This window comes from Physcomitrium patens, chromosome 10 (assembly GCF_059467195.1).
Source record: "Physcomitrium patens ecotype Gransden chromosome 10, ASM5946719v1, whole genome shotgun sequence".
Classification (NCBI taxonomy): domain Eukaryota; kingdom Viridiplantae; phylum Streptophyta; class Bryopsida; order Funariales; family Funariaceae; genus Physcomitrium; species Physcomitrium patens.
Window position 1 is genome coordinate 5,660,156 of NC_143419.1, and position 20,505 is coordinate 5,680,660.

A 20,505-nucleotide genomic window follows, 5' to 3' on the forward strand; every position below is an offset into this window, starting at 1 on the left:
TAAAAGTATATATGTATTTTGTTTTTATCCATGAATTACAATTTTATACTTTACAAGACAAATCCTCAATTTATGTTCAGTATAAAAACACACACACACACACACACACACAGACATTCTTTATAAAAATTAGGAACATTTGTTTAAAAGCAAAACGAAATTCAACGAGTAAATTGGGTCACTATATTTGTGGGTGGATAATTAAAGAAATGGAAGTAAGATTAAGCGACCGTAGCACTCGGTGCTTGGGAGTACGTCAGCTCGAACGGATGAACAGAACGACAACATGTATGAACGAACAGAAAACATCCCAACTCATCCAACGTTTCCATGTGTGCATGCATGAGTCCATCACTTCCGGTGCACTTGAAGAAGACGAGAATTCCGCCTTCGAAGTTGCGCGGTTCCAATTGCGGGGGAGAAAAAAAGTATTCCCTACCTGTGATTTAGAATGTGTCGCTGAAGGAAAAACTCAACCAAAGATAGATTTTTTCTCTCGTGTTGTCCATGCATTTCGTTTCCGAAGCTGCCATCGAATTGGGTCCGGGTCTTCTTTTTTGCATTTGGCTTTGATTTGATATCCACGAGCTCTGGTGCAGATTGTCGCTTGATCGTGTTCCTGGATGTGGGTCGTGTTGCATTTTGTTTTGCGCCTCAGTAGAGCGTGCTAGTTGGCCTGTCGAAGAGTTCAAACCGATGCTCGGAAGCATATGCTGTTGGGTATGAAATGGGGGTTTCAGGGTCTAGGGTTGTTGGCCTGTTGGGGAATAATTGTGTTGGGGATGAGTTTTAGAATGTAGGAGGTTTGTAGACGGGGATAGAGATGGGGATTAAGAGGAGAGGAAAAGGTGTGAACTGGGGGCGTGTTCTTAAACTCGCTGTGTTTTCTCGCCTTCTCGTTTTGAGCTTGTTTGTGTTGTGGAGAACACTTGCTTCGCCTTACGATACCTCGGCGGCTCTCAATCCTCCTTGCTTGGATCCTAACCAAGGTAATTCTGCGCTTCAGTTTATATTCGTTTCTGGGCTATTGCAAATGCACGCCAGAGTGCTCTCCTATTCAAGGATCGTTTTCCATCGGCTGACATCGTCAATGTCATCCATTAACCCGAAATCGGTTTGGACATCAAAGTTCATAGAATAATTTTCGCAAGTCTCTTATATTACAGAAAATATAATAAAGTCTATTTATAATTTACAAATTATCGTTTATCATGGGCTCCTGTAAGGTTCTGATAGGCATTGATCTTTGTACGTTCTTTTACCAATTTCGTTCATCGTTCTCTTAGTTGGTATAGAACGATATTGATACTGAGACAAACAGTTGTTGACTCATTGAACTTTGAGTTTACTAGATAGTCACGGGTCTGATCGTGACGAGGTGATTGCGCCGGTGGTTTGTTTGCGTGACTGGTGCAGGCAATGAAGCGCCGGTAAAGTGGAAGAATTTAGGTGCTGCGATCGAGGAGCTAGTTGTGTGGGATTCAGTCTATTACGTGCGCATTGCGGAGTGTGGCTATGAGTATGAACAGACGCATGCTTTCTTTCCGGCTTTGCCGTTGATGATTCGTTTTGTGGCGAGGAACAGTAAGATAATCTCTTCTCTTATTATTGTGGTAGTCCGGTAATAAGTTGTACCTCAATTAGCGGCATGTTTTCAGTTTCAAAGGTGATCATACAGCTCTTCAACATCCTCCACAATGAGAGGACGGTGCATTTTATCTTGAATCTATCTATAGTGAAAGCTTGAGCCATTTTGTTATCCAGCAATTTTTTTAATCATGCAATGAAATTTTTGGTGATCAGCTGTGTTCTAATACGTGTTTATGCGTGAATGTCAGTATTTAACAGGCTGGACCTGTTGGTAGGCCACAGGGCTACCCTTACTGTCAGCGGCTACGTGATCACGAATGTATCTTTTGTGTTTGCTGCCCTCTACCTTTACAAGTTGACACACTATGTGGTGGAAAAGGAAGATCTTGCTTGGAGAGCAGTATGCTTATTCTGCTTCAATCCGGCATCCGTGTTCTACTCTGCCATGTATCCTCTACAACTGCGTTAATACTTGTAGCTGGTCGTGATTCTCTCCCGATCTACGTCAAACGTGATGTTTCCAGACTTCATCTGTAATGGATTATTTGTTGTACGAGAAGCTGAAAGTAGACATACAACCGTTGCTGAATCAACCTTGATATTTTTTCATCTACGACATGGCAATTACGTGAAAGTGTTTTCAAAGTGTGCTCCCTTAATAATGAGGCAAAGATATTCAGAAAGCTTATTCGCTTTTTGCTCTTTTTGTGGGCTTTGGCAATTTGTGGCGGGGAGGACGTGGACAGCAGCTCTTCTCTTTGGGCTGTCAAGTGGAGTACGCTCTAATGGTGTATTGCATGCTGGTTTTTTCCTTTTCCAGGCAATGCACTGCGCTTATATCGCAGCAACACAGCAGGGCCGCTGTATGGTATGGCCCTCGCTCAAATTATGTTTCACGCGTAGTGGGAGTAATTTGAGTTGTCTCCTAATTTTTTAGGAGAAATTTACAATCTCTCCATGTCATAGAAGCTGTAGTTTTTACCACTGGTGAGGTAGGTCAATTTGAAAACAATGAGTGACATAGGAAAACTGACAGTATTAAGTTCCAATTGAAAAAGTAATATTTTCCAGAGAAGGCATTGGGTTCAGAAACAATGACTTGGGATTGCCCGTCTTGTTAAACGAAAAGCTCTTTACATTGTCCTCGTAGTTTATGAAAAGCGTGTTCAGAGGATTTCCTACATCAATTTACTAGTGCTTGACCCTTCTGTGTTCATTATTTTATGTCTTCCTCTTTCTTGAACAGAGAGCTGTGCTGGCTGTAGTCAAAGCCATATTTCAGAGTTTGGTTACAGTCGCTCCGCTGATAGCATTTCAAGGATACGGATATTTGCAGCATTGTGGTTCATCGAAGGAAGGAACTGAGGAGATAGCTCGTCCTTGGTGTAATGCAACAATTCCTTATCTATATGGCTTTGTCCAAAGCCACTACTGGTATGTATCCAACGAGAATTGTAATTTACAGCTACGACAAATGTAATGGAAAACATGTCTTGTTAAGAATGCATTCAAAGCTGTTAAAGCTGAGAAATACCTGTTAGATGATATTTACATAGAAAATGAAGCATTATGAATGATACAGCTGAGTCTCTGCTTGGTCTTTATTCGCATAATGGGGTCTGTTAGTGTTTGTAGTTGCTTTTCCTGTGAATGTATGTTGCTCTATTGTTTTGTAACACCTCATCAGTGGAGCATCAATTATTTGATCATTGCGCCCTTTTTTACATTTCAAAAATAGTGCTTGAACGAGGTTTCCATGGGTTCTGTGCAGGGATGTGGGGTTTCTTCGTTATTTTCAAGTCAAGCAAATTCCCAATTTTTTGCTCGCATCTCCTCTTCTGGTTCTTGCAGCTGCTGCACTTTATACCTATGGAAGTTTTCAGCCACGCCTTTTCTTCTCACTTGGGTTTAATATCCCTCTCTCGCAGTGGCGGAAGTTGGCTTTGTTGCCTGAGAATAGTGTTGTGAAGAAACAAGTTAACAAGGATAACCTTGACGACTCTAGTGCACTTCCCGGGCTCTCTGCTCTTGCTCCAGAAGTTGTTCAAGGTATCTTCATTTCTCTCTTGTTACGGAAGAGCATTAAAGAGTGTCAAGGAGCACCTTCTACACCTTGGTGCAGTATGTGTGCCGGGGGCTTTTCGCTCATCCCTTTAAGTTGCGGCACAATTCTCACTATTGTGATGTACTGTAATCTTGAATGGCTTACAGTGTACGATATTGGCTGTGTTACATCTTTAAGGAACAAGTTTAACACTTGTATTTTGGTTTCTCAGAACTACGACATCGCCGTGGAATCAAGGCCGATATTAATGTAGAGAAGTCGTATGCTGAGGACAGTGTAAACAGCTTTGAGGGTTTCTACTCTCCAGCAGCTGTCTGCTTTTTGATACAAATGGCAGTTATGGTCTTTGTTGCCACATGCATCATGCATGTTCAGGTTTGTAATGCTTCTTCATTCTGACAACGCCGTTTGCCGATCTTGTTTGATGCTTTTGACAGTGAGATCCTTTCCTTATTCCGTGGCGTTACTCCTGTATGGGAAGGATAAGTAAGAATGTCTTGTGTGATTGTTACCTGTCTTTCCTTAAAACAACGCATTTCCACGTGGCGATAACTGTCAACTTGGTTGCAGGTTCGTCAGAGTGTTCTCCAAGATTTAGTAGGCATCCACGATGTCGTAGACGTTTCTTAGTGGCAGTTACAGTTCTACCATTGTTCCAATTGCTGACCACATTCTTCAATGTGCAGGTGGCTACGAGGTTTTTATCGGTATGTCCACCTATTTATTGGTATGCTGCGCATCTTATGAAGAGCTCGGTGAAGGAGATCTCGATTGGGCGCATTATATGGACGTACTATTTGAGCTTTCTCGGCCTTGGCTCCCTTCTGTTCATTAATTTCTACCCATTTACTTGATACATTCTCAGGCATTATGGTTACAACTCTAGTGCCTCCACTGACTGTCTCTGGCCTAGGTTCTCAGAAGCAGGTTCTGCAAGTGCTTTTTCTTTTGATTCTCATATGAAAGGAGTTGCATGTAGAAATCAAGGCAGCCTATTCTATTGCCGATGGAGCAAACTGAAACTGTTATCACTTGTTCAATATTTCGAATCTAGATCTGAAATCAGTTATAGCAGATACAAAATGTATAATCCACTCATAATTTATTTTTTCATTTACTTATATTTTTGATTCAACATGTACTACAGACAAAATTTCAAAGACTGTATCCTCTAGAAAACGCCTCATATGGAATGGGTTCCGAGAGGTTGATGATACATCAACATTCAATGATACAGCAGGGTATCTTATGTGTGAAAGCATTTTTTCTAAGGAATGTAGCTTGTGTGTAGTCTTCAGCAATGTACTGCAATCTCCACCAATTTGAAAACTTGGTATGTCTATATTACTTCTTACTGTAAATTATGCTCTTGTAAGTTCTGTCTGGAAGTGGTGGCGAATGGACTCCATTTAATTTATTTTAGTAATGGTGCTTGAAATGTTTGCCATTCTAAAAAGTTTGGTGTGCTGTTCTTAACTGTGAGCTTCTCCATAGCCACATCATTAATATTTCAGTGCTCGGGACGGTCTCCTGGTGTTAGCTCACTAAACTTCTTATCGGTCAAGTCATTTTTTACCTTATTTAGCTGCCGCCTGTTGACAGCTCCTTTATTAAATTTCCTGGGTAGTGGCTTAACGCTTGCATACTACATTCGTACACGGAAATTGCAAATACGCATTTTCAGTTGTTGACTATGCTGCAACATGAAATTGTTGATGTACACTAGTCTGTGTAGCTGGTAGTCATGCTGGTGTCTTGTGTTAAATAAATATTAAAAAATAAAAATGAAGAAAGCATACGTAATTAAGAGCTGTAGTAAACAACTCATACCACATTGATAAGTTGAACAAAGTCATTTGATGAAATTCATGTTGCTGGTGGTTCGTTTACTCAGTTTGCTAATGACTATGAAAAGCCTTCTTGACTTACGAATAGAAGGCTAGACATCAGGACTTCAAATTTCTTCCTGCATCTAATCGACCCAAGTTCATGAAAGAAAAGCTAAAAAAAAATGGATATGAAATTGCAGATATCCTCCTTTGCTTGTTTCCAAATCTAAACGCGAAGTCAGAGGTCATAGATACCAGTACTGTATACTTGCATGACCACTTCATCAGTACCACCTGTAAGAATCGATTGCATTCTGCAGTGTCGAGTGGTACCGAATCCTGACATCTACAGAACTTGATGAGATTCTCAGAATCCCACCCATAGTTCGACACTACTCACTGCTTTGTCAGGATTGGTTGGGGTCTTAGAGCCTCAGCTGTGGTGGGGATTCTGTGCTCTGTGGGGATCATCAGCCTTGTTGAGTGATGCACAACGAACTTGAAGAGCGAGAAGTAAACTGAGACAAGCCGCTTGCTTGATGCTCATTCAGTTGCCCAATGCAGGGAAAGAAATCCTGTTCTAAAATGGAAGGATACCACGGACTCATCAGTTTTCTTCTTAGATTCCATGTGCTTTGCCTTTTGCTGGAGACTTAACAGAGAAAGAGAGGGTAAGCTGAAATTATGTGAATAAACCAAACATACTTTTCGTCTGGTTTTTCCCCTTGTCACCAGCAGCAACAAAGTGCTCATAAAGTGCACACAAAAATCTACAAAAGTGCAGACTAAAAAGGCGAGGAACCCAATCAATATATGCCAAGCTTAGTGCTAATAAGACAAGTACAAAGCATTTCCATTCAGGATGCTTTTGCATGATGTGTTAAAATCTAACACACGTTCTTTCTTGGTTTTTTGTAAAAAGAAAACATGGAAATTTGATAGGTTGAATAGGGGCAGAATTTTAGGGAATGCAAGTTACCCACAAGGTTGTTATTAGGGTGATCAAGTCAAATATGGCCCATTGGTCTTGAGAAGGTTTCAGTTGTCTAAGTCCACTGCTTCCTTTCAAAAGAATAAAAATCTCATGAAAGGATTCATTGTAGAATGTGCACCCAGAATTCAAGCTATACCCATCAAACTTCTTCTGAAATCACAAACATAGCACTAGACTACGCTTTTGAGGAGAATTCTAAAAACCAATGTATGAAATTCAAGCTATACCCATCAAACTTCTTCTGAAATCACAAACATAGCACTAGACTACGCTTTTGAGGAGAATTCTAAAAACCAATGTATGAAAAACAAATATATTTAGATATATATATATATTTATTTATTTATTTATAATCTCAAATTTAAATACAATATGTTTGTAAATGTCAAGAATAATCTCAAATTTAAATACAATATGTTTGTAAATGTCAAGAATAAAATCCTTGAAATGTTGAACAAACCTTCTATTTGTTTGTGAGGTGAAGGTAGAAGTGGAGATTCATAGACATATTTTGATTGGAACTTTGAATTCATCATTTGAACTATTTCACTGAGAATTTTCATCAACTTCAACCTATAAAATATATACACAATTCACGAGCATTGAAAAAGAGAAACTACTTTGCCATGTTTGAAAAGGAGGGCACGTCTCTTGCAAGTAAAAAGATTTAACATCCCTAATGAATGAAAATAAAACCCTGGATCTTCATCTACACAGAAAACACAATGTTACAAAATGGTATGCACAAGTATCAAAAACGTGGTTGCTTAAGTTTTTGTTATGATAGAGCATGAACCTGCAGCACAATAAAACACATCCTGAAACTGAGTTTTATGATTGTATTTATACGGTAAAATAAAACACAACGGATTGAGAACTTAAATACAACTTTATTCAGTAATGGTCAGTGAGTTGGTATCTAATGAGCACACATCTGACACATTAAAGAACCCAAAGAAAAAATTAAAGACTTGGGCATTTCCACGCACCTGGGGTGGGGTTGAGGGTTTCTATGCAAAAAGGCTCTCTCTAGGATTTGGGTTTCTTCTTTGATTATTATTTTTTTTATTATTGGTGTCAGCAGTGTGAACACAGACTTTGAGGTAACTCAGAAAACCTGCATTATTGGTCTGGATGAATTATGAAAAACAAAAAAAACAAAAAAAACAAAAAAAATCTACCCCATCAAATACCAGGTTTTAGGGCAAAGAACAATGTCTGTCATAAGATTCATTATGTTTGTGAGTCCAGCGGTGGCCCGTTATCCTTTCAACCTTGTGCCATGGTTCGAGTGATGCTTCATTTGATCATTTTACTCACATTGCACTCATAACATCCATTTCATGTGACACTCTGATATATATATTTTTTCACCGAGGAAGATTCAAAAAGGAATTTTTTTACATCTTGTGTAGGATAGAACTTTTCATGGGTCACTGTAAATTTGCCCCTTTTGCAGCATTCCTTCTCTGTGATTTTAAGGTGGAATATTATGTAGGGTCAATGGAAAAGCGCATTATGAAACACAGTGGTGGAGTTTCAAGGCATGGAGTTTCAATTGGTGAAAGAAAGGTGTGACTGAACTGCTCATATAGAGCACAAAACATTAACAGATCTGAGCATGATTCTAAGATTCTTAACAACTTTAACAAACCATGACAGAGTGCGGAGAAGACGAAAAAGCTCTGTGGAGAATATATCTCAGTCGTTGTTTTGCCTTACCTCTTGGATTGCTTCACAAACTCGTCAACTGCGTAAATGAGAATTCGATCGGCGACTCTCGGTGCCGTTCTTTTGTTTTAGTTTTTTGCTTGTCCAGTTTCGCAAGCCTGGAAGGTCAGAGCAAATGATGGGGGAGCCTTTGCAGAATTGGAGGAATCAGGCGTCGTGGTCTTGCTCTGTGGGAAGGCCCCCCATATCCTGCAGGCACCTGCACTGAATCTATCACTCTCTATGGAGCAACAACCGGCATCAATATTGCGAGGAGGATAATCATGGTTCCTTTGCAGAGACCACCAACATTCCAGCTCCGTGGGGACAACGGTCAGAGATCGCTAGATACTCGTATGAATCTAGTTGCAGAAGGTGGGCACGAGCGCAGCATCTCCATTTTCGCTCGGTAGGAACTGCCCACATCACCAACTCTCCACCCACAGGGTCTACACACCCCGTGAACATTCCGGTAGCGGGGACCACCTGCCAAATTTGGACAAGTTCCATTCTCGACAGAGGAATAATACTGAAAAGGCGAAACCAAGTGGACCCCATCTATAATTTAACCGTCGTTGTATAGAGGATGTCAAGGCTCTGCCGATTTCAAGCTTTATCCCAGGAAACCGCTCAAGCATTCCCCGGAATTCATTCTGAGCGAGTCATAAGTCAAGCCCTCGTTACATCTTTATGGCCTCAACTCACAGTTCCACTGAGCAATGCAGCATCGGTTTGAATGCATATGTGAAATTTCCTGCACAATTTAATCAGGTAACTTAATGGCCTCGGCGATGTTACAATCAACTGGAACGACAGGGGTTCTTGAGTTAGGGCTGCACTTTGCTCTTCTAAGAGCTCCAATCAACTTCTAAGATCGCATAACAGATTCCACAGGGGATGAGAACCAGGTTAAGTCAACTGAATATTAGCACAATTTGGAAGATTAATTTAGCCCACACTGGGGCTAAGAGTCAGGAGTTTGCCAGAGGGGTCCAGCGTGACGATCCGACCTTTTCTTGTGCATGCAATTCCGTAATTCTTGACTACTCCCTTCCAGGATTACTAAGTTAATGAGAACAAGTCACCATTCATTGGTCGCTGGCGTATCACATCCTTGCAGGAACCCGCAAAGCCCACCAATGACTGACTTTTCGGTGTCTGCTTTCCTCGCTTCCGAAATTGCTAAGTTTCGAACTGAATCCCAGGCTCCTTTAACATTCCAAATTAACCACCAAGTGGGTCGTGCAGGTGTAGGAAGGAGCAGGGGCGATAGGATGCGGGTAACCGTCACCGCTATGCTGCCAAGAAGTTTTATCCGCAATGTCAAATGTAGATCCAGGGATTGTCGAAATCAATAAATGCATCCCTGCACTTGCAATAGCAAATGGGTGTTAGCGAGTGGAAGTTTCATGTTAATCCAACGGTGTCAATTCGCGGCGGCTCTTCGGGACCCTGACCAGCCGGCCCAAGGCCCTACCTGACTAGTGTGTTCGATGTGTTTGAGCCACCCTAAGGAAGCTCCGCTCGAAATCTCTTTATTAACTCACCGTCACCGAAGTGGGTGTAGTGGCCTGCCCTCCGAGTCCCTCCCACTCTCCAGCCTCTCCTCGTCTACCATCGTGGGGTGGCTGACCTGATCAGCAGAGCTTTCTGTGCCTCTCGAGTACTACACTCTCTGCAGTTGCAGTCGCGGTACTCAATTTTAGTAGCAGTACTCTCATCTATTTGCGCTGGAGAGAATTGGATCGGAGGCGGCGTGTGTAAGCAGCAGCAGCGGTGTTGGACGACCCACTCACTGACTGACTTTGTGGGGATGTGACTGGTTGATGTGAAGGACTTAGAGTGGGTGCCCACTCAAGTCGACGATTCTCTTATCTAACTTCTGATCAATTACTGATCATCTGGGTGTATTGTACACCCCCTGAAATTTGCGAATGGAAGCTCTTCATTTTACACCCCTTACCTTGCACCGTCAACCACAGGCCGCGCTGAGTATTCACGACAGGGGAATAAGTACGAAATCTCACGAGTCATCCGATCAGGGAAAACGCGCGCTCGGAGTTGTGCGAGGGGGAGTTGCTACTGGATCTCAGGCTGATTCGTCATTCGGAAGCAGGCAATTGCAAGCAGGATGCAACTTTTCGGGTCTCAGGAAAACTCGAGAGTTTGTGGAATGTTCGAAGAGCCGTAAGTGTAGGTCGGTCAATCGATACTGGTGGGAGTCTCTGAGACAGAGACAATCGAAATTTTATTTTCTACCTGTGAGAGCGGGATTATCTTCCGCGCCGGTAACAAACCAAGGATTGTACGATCCTTCTTTTGACAAGGATGGGTGTGGCGTCGGCTTCATTGCCAAGCTCTCCCAGGAGCCGAGCCGTGACATTGTAAGCTCGTACATCCCATAATCAGGATTACATTGTGAACAACTCTACTTTCCTTCGATACCTCAGCAGTTTCGATCAGCATACGTCGATAGTAAGCTGCTATTGCGTTTGCTTCTCAGAATGCTCGTGATGTCGAACAAGAGTTAAAAGTTTTTCAGTTGCAAAGAGCATTGTGGTCGTTTTCGTTTGAGTTGTCTCTGGTGCAAGCACACAGGGTGCGTTATCTTAGGATCGAGCATCTTGGTATAGATTTAAGGAAATCCTTTGTCCGAAAAGCACAGGTTTTTCTAGTTTACCTGCTTCGAGAGGATGTTCACACAACTAAACCGTCTGACGACAGGTTAAAGATGCATTGGAAATGCTTGAGCGCATGGCTCACAGAGGAGCCTGCGGTTGCGAAGAGAACACTGGAGATGGCGCTGGAATTCTCGTCGGCATTCCGCACACATACTTCTCCCAGGCACGTACAAAAAAATGTGCATTCCAGTTGATTTCTTTGGAGCACTGTGGCTGCAGATTTATATGTTCAATGTTAACCAGCGGAGCAAGACTTGCGCCGTAGCTTGGTCTTGAAGCTATTTCCTTACGCGAATTGCAGTGTCTCAATCTGATATTTGTATGAACTCTGCACAATTCAACAGGTTGTACCCGAAGATTTAGGATGCGACTTGCCACCTCCGGGGGATTACGCCGTGGGTATGATGTTTCTGCCTACTTCAGAGATTCGTCGAGAGCACGCTAAGAAGGTGTTTACCGAGGTAGCTGAGGCCCTTGGTCACACGGTGCTGGGATGGCGCCGCATTAAGACCGACAATTCGGATTTGGGAAAATCGGCCATTCAGACCGAGCCTGTTATTGAGCAAGTGTTCCTCACTTCAAGCACACTTTCGAAAATCGACTTTGAGTCGCAGGTGTGTTTTCTTTGTTTTCACCTATGGCTTGTCTTACCTTATAGTCAGACTAGCTTCTTAATTGTCCAGTCGAGACGCTTCGAACAAGGCGCAACTAACAAACTGTGGATCTCCGTGCAATCCTTTGTCAGATGTACATCCTGAGAAAAACTTCAATGTTGGCAATCCGGGCTGTTCTCAACTTGAAGCGAGGTGCTGCCAAGGATTTCTACATCTGCTCTCTTTCATCTAAAACTGTTGTGTACAAGGGACAGTTGAAGCCCAACCAGCTCACGAACTACTACTACGCAGATGTCGGTGACGAGAGATTCACCAGTTTTATGAGTATTGTACACTCTCGATTCTCTACCAACACTTTCCCTAGCTGGGACCGGGCCCAGCCTATGCGCATGCTCGGCCACAACGGAGAAATCAACACACTGCGAGGAAATGTGAACTGGTATGTCTCGAAATCCAGTTTTCACACCTTGCAAGTGAGCTTGCAATCAGCATATTGTTTGGAAGATAATGTTCTGCCTAGCATCTAACCAGGGACCGTCAGCAAGTTGATGTTTGTGCTGTGACATTGGTTTACAGGATGCATGCTCGCGAGGGTCTTTTCAAGTGCAAGAACCTAGGGCTTTCCCCGGAGGAGCTCAAGAAGCTACTTCCAATTGTTGACGCTGGTTCTTCTGACTCTGGTATGTCTCTGGAATTCCCGCTTCTCCTGTTCATGAGCTATTTTTCTTTGAGAGGTTCCATCCATTCAAGGTTATAACTCTTCCGTCATGATTTCCAGGTGTGTTCGATGGGGTCTTGGAGTTATTGGTGCGGGCTGGACGCTCTCTCCCTGAGGCTGTCATGATGATGATTCCCGAGGCATGGCAGAACGACCCTAATATGGACCCCGAACGCCGCAATCTCTATGAGTACTTCTCGTGCATCATTGAGCCCTGGGATGGGCCAGCCCTTGTGACATGTAAAAATTCACTCCCTATTGATTTCTATCAACACTCTTGAAATTGATGACTGCGATTCTTGTGGGTCTTACTCTGGATGCACCTAACACAGGCATTGTGCTTTGTAGTTACGGATGGAAAGTATCTCGGTGCCACACTTGACCGAAACGGACTACGACCTGGACGTTTCTATGTAACTCACGATGGCCGCGTTATCATGGCCAGTGAAGTAGGAGTTGTTGATGTAGAGCCCGAGAATGTTGCCCAGAAGGGCCGTCTCCATCCCGGTACAATGCTCCTCGTCGACTTTGAGAACCACAAGGTGGTCGATGGTGACGAGCTTAAAAAACAACAATCGTCTAGGTATCCTTATGGAGAGTGGCTTGAACGGCAGAGCTTTACCCTGCAGGACGTTGTCAACTCAGTGTCAGAGAATCTGCGAGTGCCTCCCGCCATTCTTGGTGATAAGAATGTGGCTAGTCCCAATTTTTCTGCGTCGAACATGGGAGTAAAGGGGTTGCTAACACCCCTCAAAGCCTTCGGGTAAGTTGTCAGCTAAATACATTCTTTTGCAACGATCCTGATTATTCAATTGCGTTGGTTTACTATCTCGGGTTTCCGCAAAACGGGCAAAAATTCTTTCACTAACAGCTTCTTTTTTTGATACTTCTCCCAGATACACCATGGAGAATTTGGAGATGCTGCTTCTTCCAATGGCAAAAGATGGATCGGAGGCGTTGGGATCCATGGGCAATGACGCTCCATTGGCGATGATGTCCAACAGGCCTAAGCTCGTGTTCGAGTACTTCAAGCAGATGTTTGCTCAGGTCACTAATCCGCCAATTGATCCAATTCGGGAGGCCATTGTGACGTCCACTCGGTGCATGGTTGGTCCTGAACACGATCTGACCGAGACTGTCGAGGAGCAATGCAATCGTCTCTCCTTAAGCGGCCCGCTTCTCGATCTCGGGGAAATGGAAGCAGTGAAGAAAATGGAGTACCGCGGCTGGAAGACCATGGTTGTCGATACCACCTTCGATAAGTCTGAAGGCCCTGCAGGCCTCGAAAGCGCTCTCACCCGTATATGTGCTGAAGCTCGCAATGCTGTTGCCGAAGGTTACTCCATGTTGGTCCTCTCCGACAGAGCAACATCGGCTCAAAGAGTACCAGTGAGCTCGTTGTTGGCCACTGGAGCTGTGCACCATCACTTGGTACAGTCGATGGAGCGTACTCGTATTGGACTTGTGGTGGAATCCGCCGAACCTCGTGAGGTGCATCATTTCTGCACACTTGTTGGTTTCGGAGCCGACGCTATCTGTCCATACCTGGCGATTGAGACCATTTCCAGGCTTCAGGTCGATGGAAAGATCCCTATGGAGTGGTCGAGGGAAGAGCTTGTGAAGAAATATTTCTACGCGAGTAACTCTGGAATGCTGAAGGTTCTTGCAAAGATGGGAATCTCCACTTTGGCCTCTTACAAGGGAGCGCAGATCTTTGAAGCGTTGGGACTTTCATCGGAGGTTGTTTCGAGGTGTTTTAAAGGAACTCCCAGTCGTGTTGAAGGAGCGACATTCGAAATGTTGGCCAAGGACTGCCTCAGGTTGCACGAATTGGCTTTTCCAGCGCGCGAATCGCCAGAAGGTAGCGCCGACGCCAACGCCCTCCCGAATCCTGGTGATTATAACTGGAGGAAGGATGGTGAGGTTCACTTGAATGATCCCATGGCCATGGCCAAGCTTCAAGAAGCTGCACGAACCAACAGTGTTGAGGCCTACAATGAATTTTCGAAGTTGACACACGAGTTGAACAAGAAAGTAAACGTGCGTGGTATGCTCAAGTTCAAAGAGCAGCCAGAGTCTACCAGAATTCCTCTGGACAACGTTGAATCTGCTGCGGAGATCGTGAAGCGGTTCTGTACAGGCGCCATGAGTTATGGTTCCATTTCCCTGGAAGCACATTCAACTCTCGCCATAGCCATGAACAAGCTTGGTGGCAAGTCCAACACAGGTGAGGGAGGAGAAAACCCTAGGAGACTGGAACCACTCTCCGATGGTTCTCAAAATCCTCAACGAAGTGCAATCAAGCAAATCGCCAGTGGACGATTCGGTGTGACCAGTTACTACCTTACTAATGCTGATGAGCTTCAAATCAAGATGGCTCAGGGTGCCAAGCCAGGTGAGGGAGGGGAGTTGCCTGGTCACAAGGTGATTGGGGACATTGCTGTCACTCGGAATTCCACACCCGGTGTTGGCCTTATCAGTCCTCCACCACACCACGACATTTACTCCATTGAAGATCTTTCTCAGCTCATTCACGATCTGAAGGTAATTCTATGCTTTCGTTTTCTGAAGGGAATGAAAACACTTACGTAAATTGAGTGTGCGATGCTTTAGACTTCACTTGGTCTGCATTTTGTATTATTTCCGGAGGTTCTGAGGATGTAATCGTTATTGCAGAATGCCAACCCTGCAGCCAGAGTCAGTGTGAAGCTGGTGTCGGAAGCAGGAGTGGGAGTTGTGGCTAGTGGAGTGGTGAAGGGTCATGCAGATCATGTCCTCATTTCTGGTCACGACGGTGGAACTGGTGCTAGTCGCTGGACTGGTATTAAGAATGCTGGGTTGCCTTGGGAGCTTGGTTTGGCAGAAACTCATCAAACCCTAGTTGCAAATGATCTCCGTGGTCGCACTATTCTTCAAACAGACGGACAGTTGAAGACTGGACGGGACATCATGATTGCTGCCTTGTTGGGAGCGGAAGAATTCGGATTCGCTACCGCTCCTCTTATCACCATGGGATGTATTATGATGCGTAAGTGCCACAAGAACACTTGCCCAGTCGGCATCGCCACTCAAGACCCCGTCCTGAGAGCGAAGTTCGCCGGACAGCCAGAGCATGTCATCAACTACTTCTTCATGGTTGCCGAAGAGGCCAGGGAAATTATGGCTAATTTGGGAATCTCCAAAATGGACGATCTTGTGGGTCGCGCTGATCTTCTACAGGTGGACGAGGAGGTCATGGCGGAAAATGAGAAGCTCGCCAACATCGACCTCTCCTTGTTGCTGCGCCCCGCAGCTGAGATCAGACCAGGGGCTGCGCAGAGATGTGTGCAGAAGCAAGACCATGAACTGGAGCTTGCGTTGGACCAGAAACTTATTAGCTTGTCTCATGCTGCGCTGGAGAGCAAGGTTCCGGTTTACATTGAGAGCCCCGTTGTGAATGTGAATCGAGCAGTCGGTACAATGCTCAGTCACGAGGTAACCAAACAATACAAATTGGAAGAACTTCCTACTGATACCATTTATGTGAAGCTGAATGGAAGCGCCGGGCAATCTCTGGGGGCTTTTACGTGCAAAGGGGTCACACTGGAGCTCGAAGGTGACAGCAATGACTACGTTGGAAAGGGTCTTTGTGGCGGTAAGATCATCGTGTATCCTCCGAGGTCTAGCACATTTGATCCTAAGGAGAACATCTTGATCGGTAATGTTGCCCTCTATGGAGCAACCAGCGGAGAGGCATATTTCAACGGTATGGCAGCAGAAAGGTTTGCTGTGCGTAACTCTGGAGCGAAGACCGTTGTAGAAGGAGTTGGAGATCACGGATGCGAGTACATGACCGGTGGTGTTGTCGTGGTCCTTGGTGAGACTGGCAAGAACTTCGCTGCGGGAATGAGTGGAGGTGTTGCATATGTGCTCGACAAGGAAGGTACTTTCTCGTCAACTTGCAACACGGGGTTAGTTGATTTGGATCCCGTGGAAGAGGAAGAGGACGTCATGACTCTAAGGGCTATGATTCAGCAGCATCAACGCCACACTAAGAGTCAGCTCGCAGGAGAAATTTTAGCCAACTTTGATTCCCTGCTTCCTAGCTTCATCAAGGTGTTCCCCCGCGACTACAAGCGTGTGTTGAAGGAAATCAAAGCTAAAGAGGAGGCAGAGAAAATGAAAGTAGCTGCCGCTGCGGTAGCTGACGCGGGGCTTGCGGCTTCAGTTGCTAATAGCGCACCAAAGGTTGAGGAGGTATGTTGAGCTCATTACGCCTCAAAGATCAAAGGAGCTCACCAATCAATTATTTAGTTCATCATTTTTGTTATTATTTTGAGCATCCAGGATCTATGATTCTCAATAGTAGCATGGACACTGCAATGATTCCGTCTTCGTTTTGTGTTCGCAGAAGGCAGCTCCTTCCACCATTAGGCCTACCGAAGTCTCGAACCCAATTAAGCACGGTGGATTCGTGAAGTATGATCGGAAGCCGTTGCCTTATCGACCTGCGGAAGAGAGAATGAAGGATTGGGGAGAAGTCTTGGCCTCCGACAACCAGGATGGCCTCGTGAAGACGCAGTCAGCCAGATGTATGGATTGCGGCACTCCCTTTTGCAACCAGGACAAGACTGGCTGCCCCTTGGGAAACAAGGTCCCTGAATGGAACGAACTTGTTTACCAGAACCGGTGGAGGGAGGCCTTGGATAGGCTTCTGGAGACAAACAACTTTCCCGAGTTCACAGGCCGCGTCTGCCCTGCCCCTTGCGAGGGAGCTTGTGTTCTTGGCATTATAGAGAACCCCGTGTCAATTAAGACTATGGAGTGCACGATCATCGACAAGGGCTTCGAGAATGGATGGATGGTTCCAAGACCGCCTTTGAAGCGGACTGGGAAGAAGGTGGCCATCGTGGGCAGTGGTCCGGCAGGACTTGCAGCTGCTGACGAACTGAACAAGAAGGGCCACTCCGTGACAGTCTTTGAGCGTGCAGACAGGATTGGAGGTTTGATGATGTACGGTGTTCCCAATATGAAGACCGATAAGGAGAATGTTGTGCAGAGAAGAGTAAACCTTATGGAAGCGGAGGGTGTGCAATTTGTGACCAATGCACATGTTGGGGTGGATCCCGTCTACTCGGTTGAAAACCTTCGGTCTGACTATGATGCTCTGTTACTAGCGACTGGTGCAACTAAGCCAAGGGATCTTCCTGTGGAAGGTCGCGATCTGGCTGGAGTTCACTTTGCAATGGAGTTCCTACACAAGAATACCAAAAGCCTGTTGGACAGCAACTTGGAAGATGGACAATACATTTCTGCCAAGGGGAAGAAGGTAGTTGTTATCGGAGGCGGTGACACTGGAACGGATTGCATTGGCACATCTGTGAGACACAGTTGCGCTAGTGTTGTCAACTTGGAGCTTCTTCCTCAGCCACCACAAACAAGGGCGGCCAACAACCCATGGCCTCAATGGCCTCGCATCTTTAGAGTGGACTACGGGCACGAAGAGGCAGCCACCAAGTTTGGAAAAGATCCTCGCTCTTATGAAGTCCTGACTAAGAGGTTCATTGGTAATGAGAAGGGAGAGGTCACAGGAATGGAGCTTGTGCGAGTAGAATGGAGCAAAGGGGCCGATGGAAGGTTTCAAATGACCGAGGTTGTTGGATCTACCCAAATCATCGAAGCTGACCTTGTTCTTCTAGCCATGGGTTTCTTGGGCCCTGAGCAAGTAAGCTCATAAACTCTCTCTCCACTACGCAATCTCTTTTACTCATGAGAATTTCGCATTCAGCGAAAACTTTTGTTGTTATTTCTCTTTGGGATGCTTATGATGTGGCTTTTTATCATTCATTTGCAGAACATTGCAGAGAAATTGGGACTTCAGACCGACGCCCGATCCAACTTCCAAGCAGACTTCGGCAAGCATGCAACCAACTCGCAAGGTGTGTTCGCAGCTGGTGATTGTCGGAGAGGGCAGTCTCTGGTAGTGTGGGCCATTGCGGAAGGGAGGCAAGCAGCTGCCCAAGTAGACAATTACCTCATGGTAAAGGAGGTTGTTCTGGAGCAACTGCCGTCAGAGGAGCATATCCGTGAGTTCATTGCCACCAGTAGCGTACAATAGCTGTAGCCATATGAGGGAGAAGTCCTCGTACATGAGATAATATTATGTTCAAGAAGACAGTTTTGGAGGGTGCATTGCAATATTATAGCTCAAATTATGCTGATGAATCCTTTCTTAGGTCGGAAGCTATGGAGAGATTTATAAACCAGTGGGTAGTGTTTTTGACTCTCGGGTGGCTGAGTTCCTCATCCATAACTGGTCGTGTACAGTGAATTCTTCTCAAAGGAGAATTATTGTCCTTGTACAGTGAGGAAACATTCCCGCTGTACACGCTTTACGGTCATCTTCGGTTCTGCAAGTGTTCTTTTCTTTCTTTCTTTCTTCCTTTCTTTTTGTTTCATTTTTTATATTTGTGTCTGTGGTCTTTTTGTTTCATGTGGATGCTTGGTGTGTCTGTGTATTCATTTATGGATAAAGTTGCAATTGCATATTATAGGTACATAATTGATTTGATGTAAAAATTGATAGGATGAATATTCTTCAGCTTTTATGAAGTAGGACTTACGTATCCTGATATCGCAAAATATGAACTAGTTATCCAATCATCTACGTGAATCAATTACTAAATGTGTTGTGAACATGATGGTTAAAATTTTATGAATTTTTTTTATTTTTTATTTTTTAAGTTGTCATAATCAAGCCTCTTTAAATTAGGGCTTTTTTTCAAAAAAATCTGAATTTTCCTAGAATAAGATATTAGCATAGTGCTTGTTTTGTCAAAAGCTCAATCATGAAAAGGTCAATTTCACAAGGCATAAGCGGAAGTAGATGGTGGATGTAAAAATATTTTCCATTCCTTTCTGCACAGACATCTTGTTACATATGAAGTCGTAGCATGCCAATATATAGGCAAAATACAATGCCTTTCCAAATAACTTGTTACATATGACGTCGTAGCAGGCCAATATATAGGCAAAGTACAATGCCTTTCCAAATGAGTCAAAGAAGTTCTTAGATCAAGTGAATTTCAAAAATTCCCTTGCAGCTTATTTCAAGATAAAGAAAGCATTCATGTTTACAATCAATTAGGACATTGTGGACATGCTTATTGGTGACATATTATTCAATGCTAATGATGAGGAATCCATGCCGACTTGTGAATAGGTATTGTCAATTTTCAAGTTGTTTGAAGATTCAAACAATGACCAAGTTGAATTTGATTGAGAGTAAGATTTGAAAAAAAAAAAAAAAAAAAAAAAAAAAATCATATAAGGTGGAGATCATTTCTTTGTAGTTGTTCTATCTTGTGATTGGCTTCATCTTCTATGGAGCCTCATTCCAAATTGCAACATGTCTTTTGCATGTCATAAAGATCGTGTTGTATATAAGTTGCTTCAGTGGATGCAATGATAGCCGTATGGCTTTGATTGTAAGAATGGTTTGTATTGTGAGCTTGTAGAAAATCATCGAGCTCCTCTACATACAATGGACGTTTTTGCTTGTTCTTGACATTGTCTTAATCCAAGGCACTTCTTATCTTAACTTCTAAGTTTGATTCGAGTATCAATAAAAGTTGCACAACCTCCACCTTCTTACCATTCCACTTTTTGATCACAAGATAACTAAAACAATCTTAGTTGTAGGTGCAAATTTTTTGGATGTCATTGCTTTAAATAGATGCTACAACTAGTTGGAATTAGTATAGATGACAATCAAATAATGATTGGGCAGATTTTTGGCATCACAAGGAGGATGGTTGAGGCGATTTGTGATAGAGTTGTGCAGGTGTGGTGTATTATGCACCAACTTAACCTCGTGGTCTAAGCTAAGTACATCAAGCTGTATGCCATCCAGTTTGTCAATATCTTGATGAGCCTCGTCTCTTATCTTTGTCAATAATATAATCTCATTGTAAAGATAGATTGTAGATGCCTAAAATTCATAGACATGGAGTAGTTATCTATGAAAAAATTGAGTGGATTTTTGAAGCAAGGATGCGGGGTGATAATGAGTACCTTGTGCAAAAGCTACTCGCATGTACTTCTCTCCCTTCTTAATGGGTGGTACTATTTACACTTGATGACATTGCATGGTAATCTCAACCATTGTGATATGCTTGCAAGGATTGAGGATCCCTCTAAATCAACATAAAGCCTAGCTCAAAGGCTTGATTTAGTCATTGATAGGTTTGTGCAAAGTGCAAGATCCGATTAGTGCTGAGACTTTGGCCATAGCTTATAGTGCCCCAAATCTAGTCATTAGCAAAT

General features: G+C 43.8%; 2 protein-coding genes and 1 long non-coding RNA gene across 7 annotated transcripts; 2 read left to right on the plus strand and 1 right to left on the minus strand.

Annotated features, from left to right (window-relative positions):
- The first annotated feature begins 352 nt into the window (after positions 1 to 352).
- Positions 353 to 4,776, plus strand: LOC112288024 (uncharacterized). Its single transcript, XM_024531775.3, has 8 exons — positions 353 to 989; positions 1,417 to 1,584; positions 1,839 to 2,037; positions 2,263 to 2,458; positions 2,837 to 3,024; positions 3,362 to 3,639; positions 3,867 to 4,030; positions 4,342 to 4,776. The coding sequence occupies exons 1-8, from the start codon at positions 824 to 826 to the stop codon at positions 4,507 to 4,509; spliced, it is 1,527 nt and encodes a 508-aa protein (XP_024387543.1). The 5' UTR covers positions 353 to 823; the 3' UTR covers positions 4,510 to 4,776.
- A 2,075-nt stretch (positions 4,777 to 6,851) lies between these two features.
- Positions 6,852 to 9,526, minus strand: LOC149988230 (uncharacterized). 4 transcript variants are annotated; one of them, XR_016505038.1, is made up of 3 exons: positions 9,274 to 9,526; positions 8,201 to 8,942; positions 6,852 to 7,274 (listed from the first exon to the last, which is right to left on the minus strand). It is a non-coding gene; the product is annotated as an uncharacterized LOC149988230 (long non-coding RNA). The 4 variants fall into 4 exon arrangements; XR_016505039.1 differs by having other exon boundaries at positions 6,852 to 7,595; XR_016505037.1 differs by having other exon boundaries at positions 7,468 to 8,942.
- Positions 9,527 to 9,786: 260 nt separating this feature from the next.
- On the plus strand, positions 9,787 to 18,581 carry LOC112287561 (glutamate synthase 1 [NADH], chloroplastic). 2 transcript variants are annotated; one of them, XM_073536683.2, is made up of 11 exons: positions 9,787 to 10,572; positions 10,913 to 11,032; positions 11,214 to 11,483; positions 11,615 to 11,922; positions 12,060 to 12,163; positions 12,262 to 12,441; positions 12,550 to 12,964; positions 13,098 to 14,745; positions 14,878 to 16,437; positions 16,595 to 17,905; positions 18,035 to 18,581. In XM_073536683.2, exons 1-11 carry the CDS (start codon positions 10,123 to 10,125, stop codon positions 18,296 to 18,298), a joined length of 6,630 nt encoding a protein of 2,209 aa, XP_073392784.1. In that variant the 5' UTR covers positions 9,787 to 10,122; the 3' UTR covers positions 18,299 to 18,581. The 2 variants fall into 2 exon arrangements, with proteins under 2 accessions (XP_073392784.1, XP_024386420.1); XM_024530652.3 differs by having other exon boundaries at positions 9,791 to 10,572; positions 16,592 to 17,905.
- Positions 18,582 to 20,505: the final 1,924 nt, after the last annotated feature.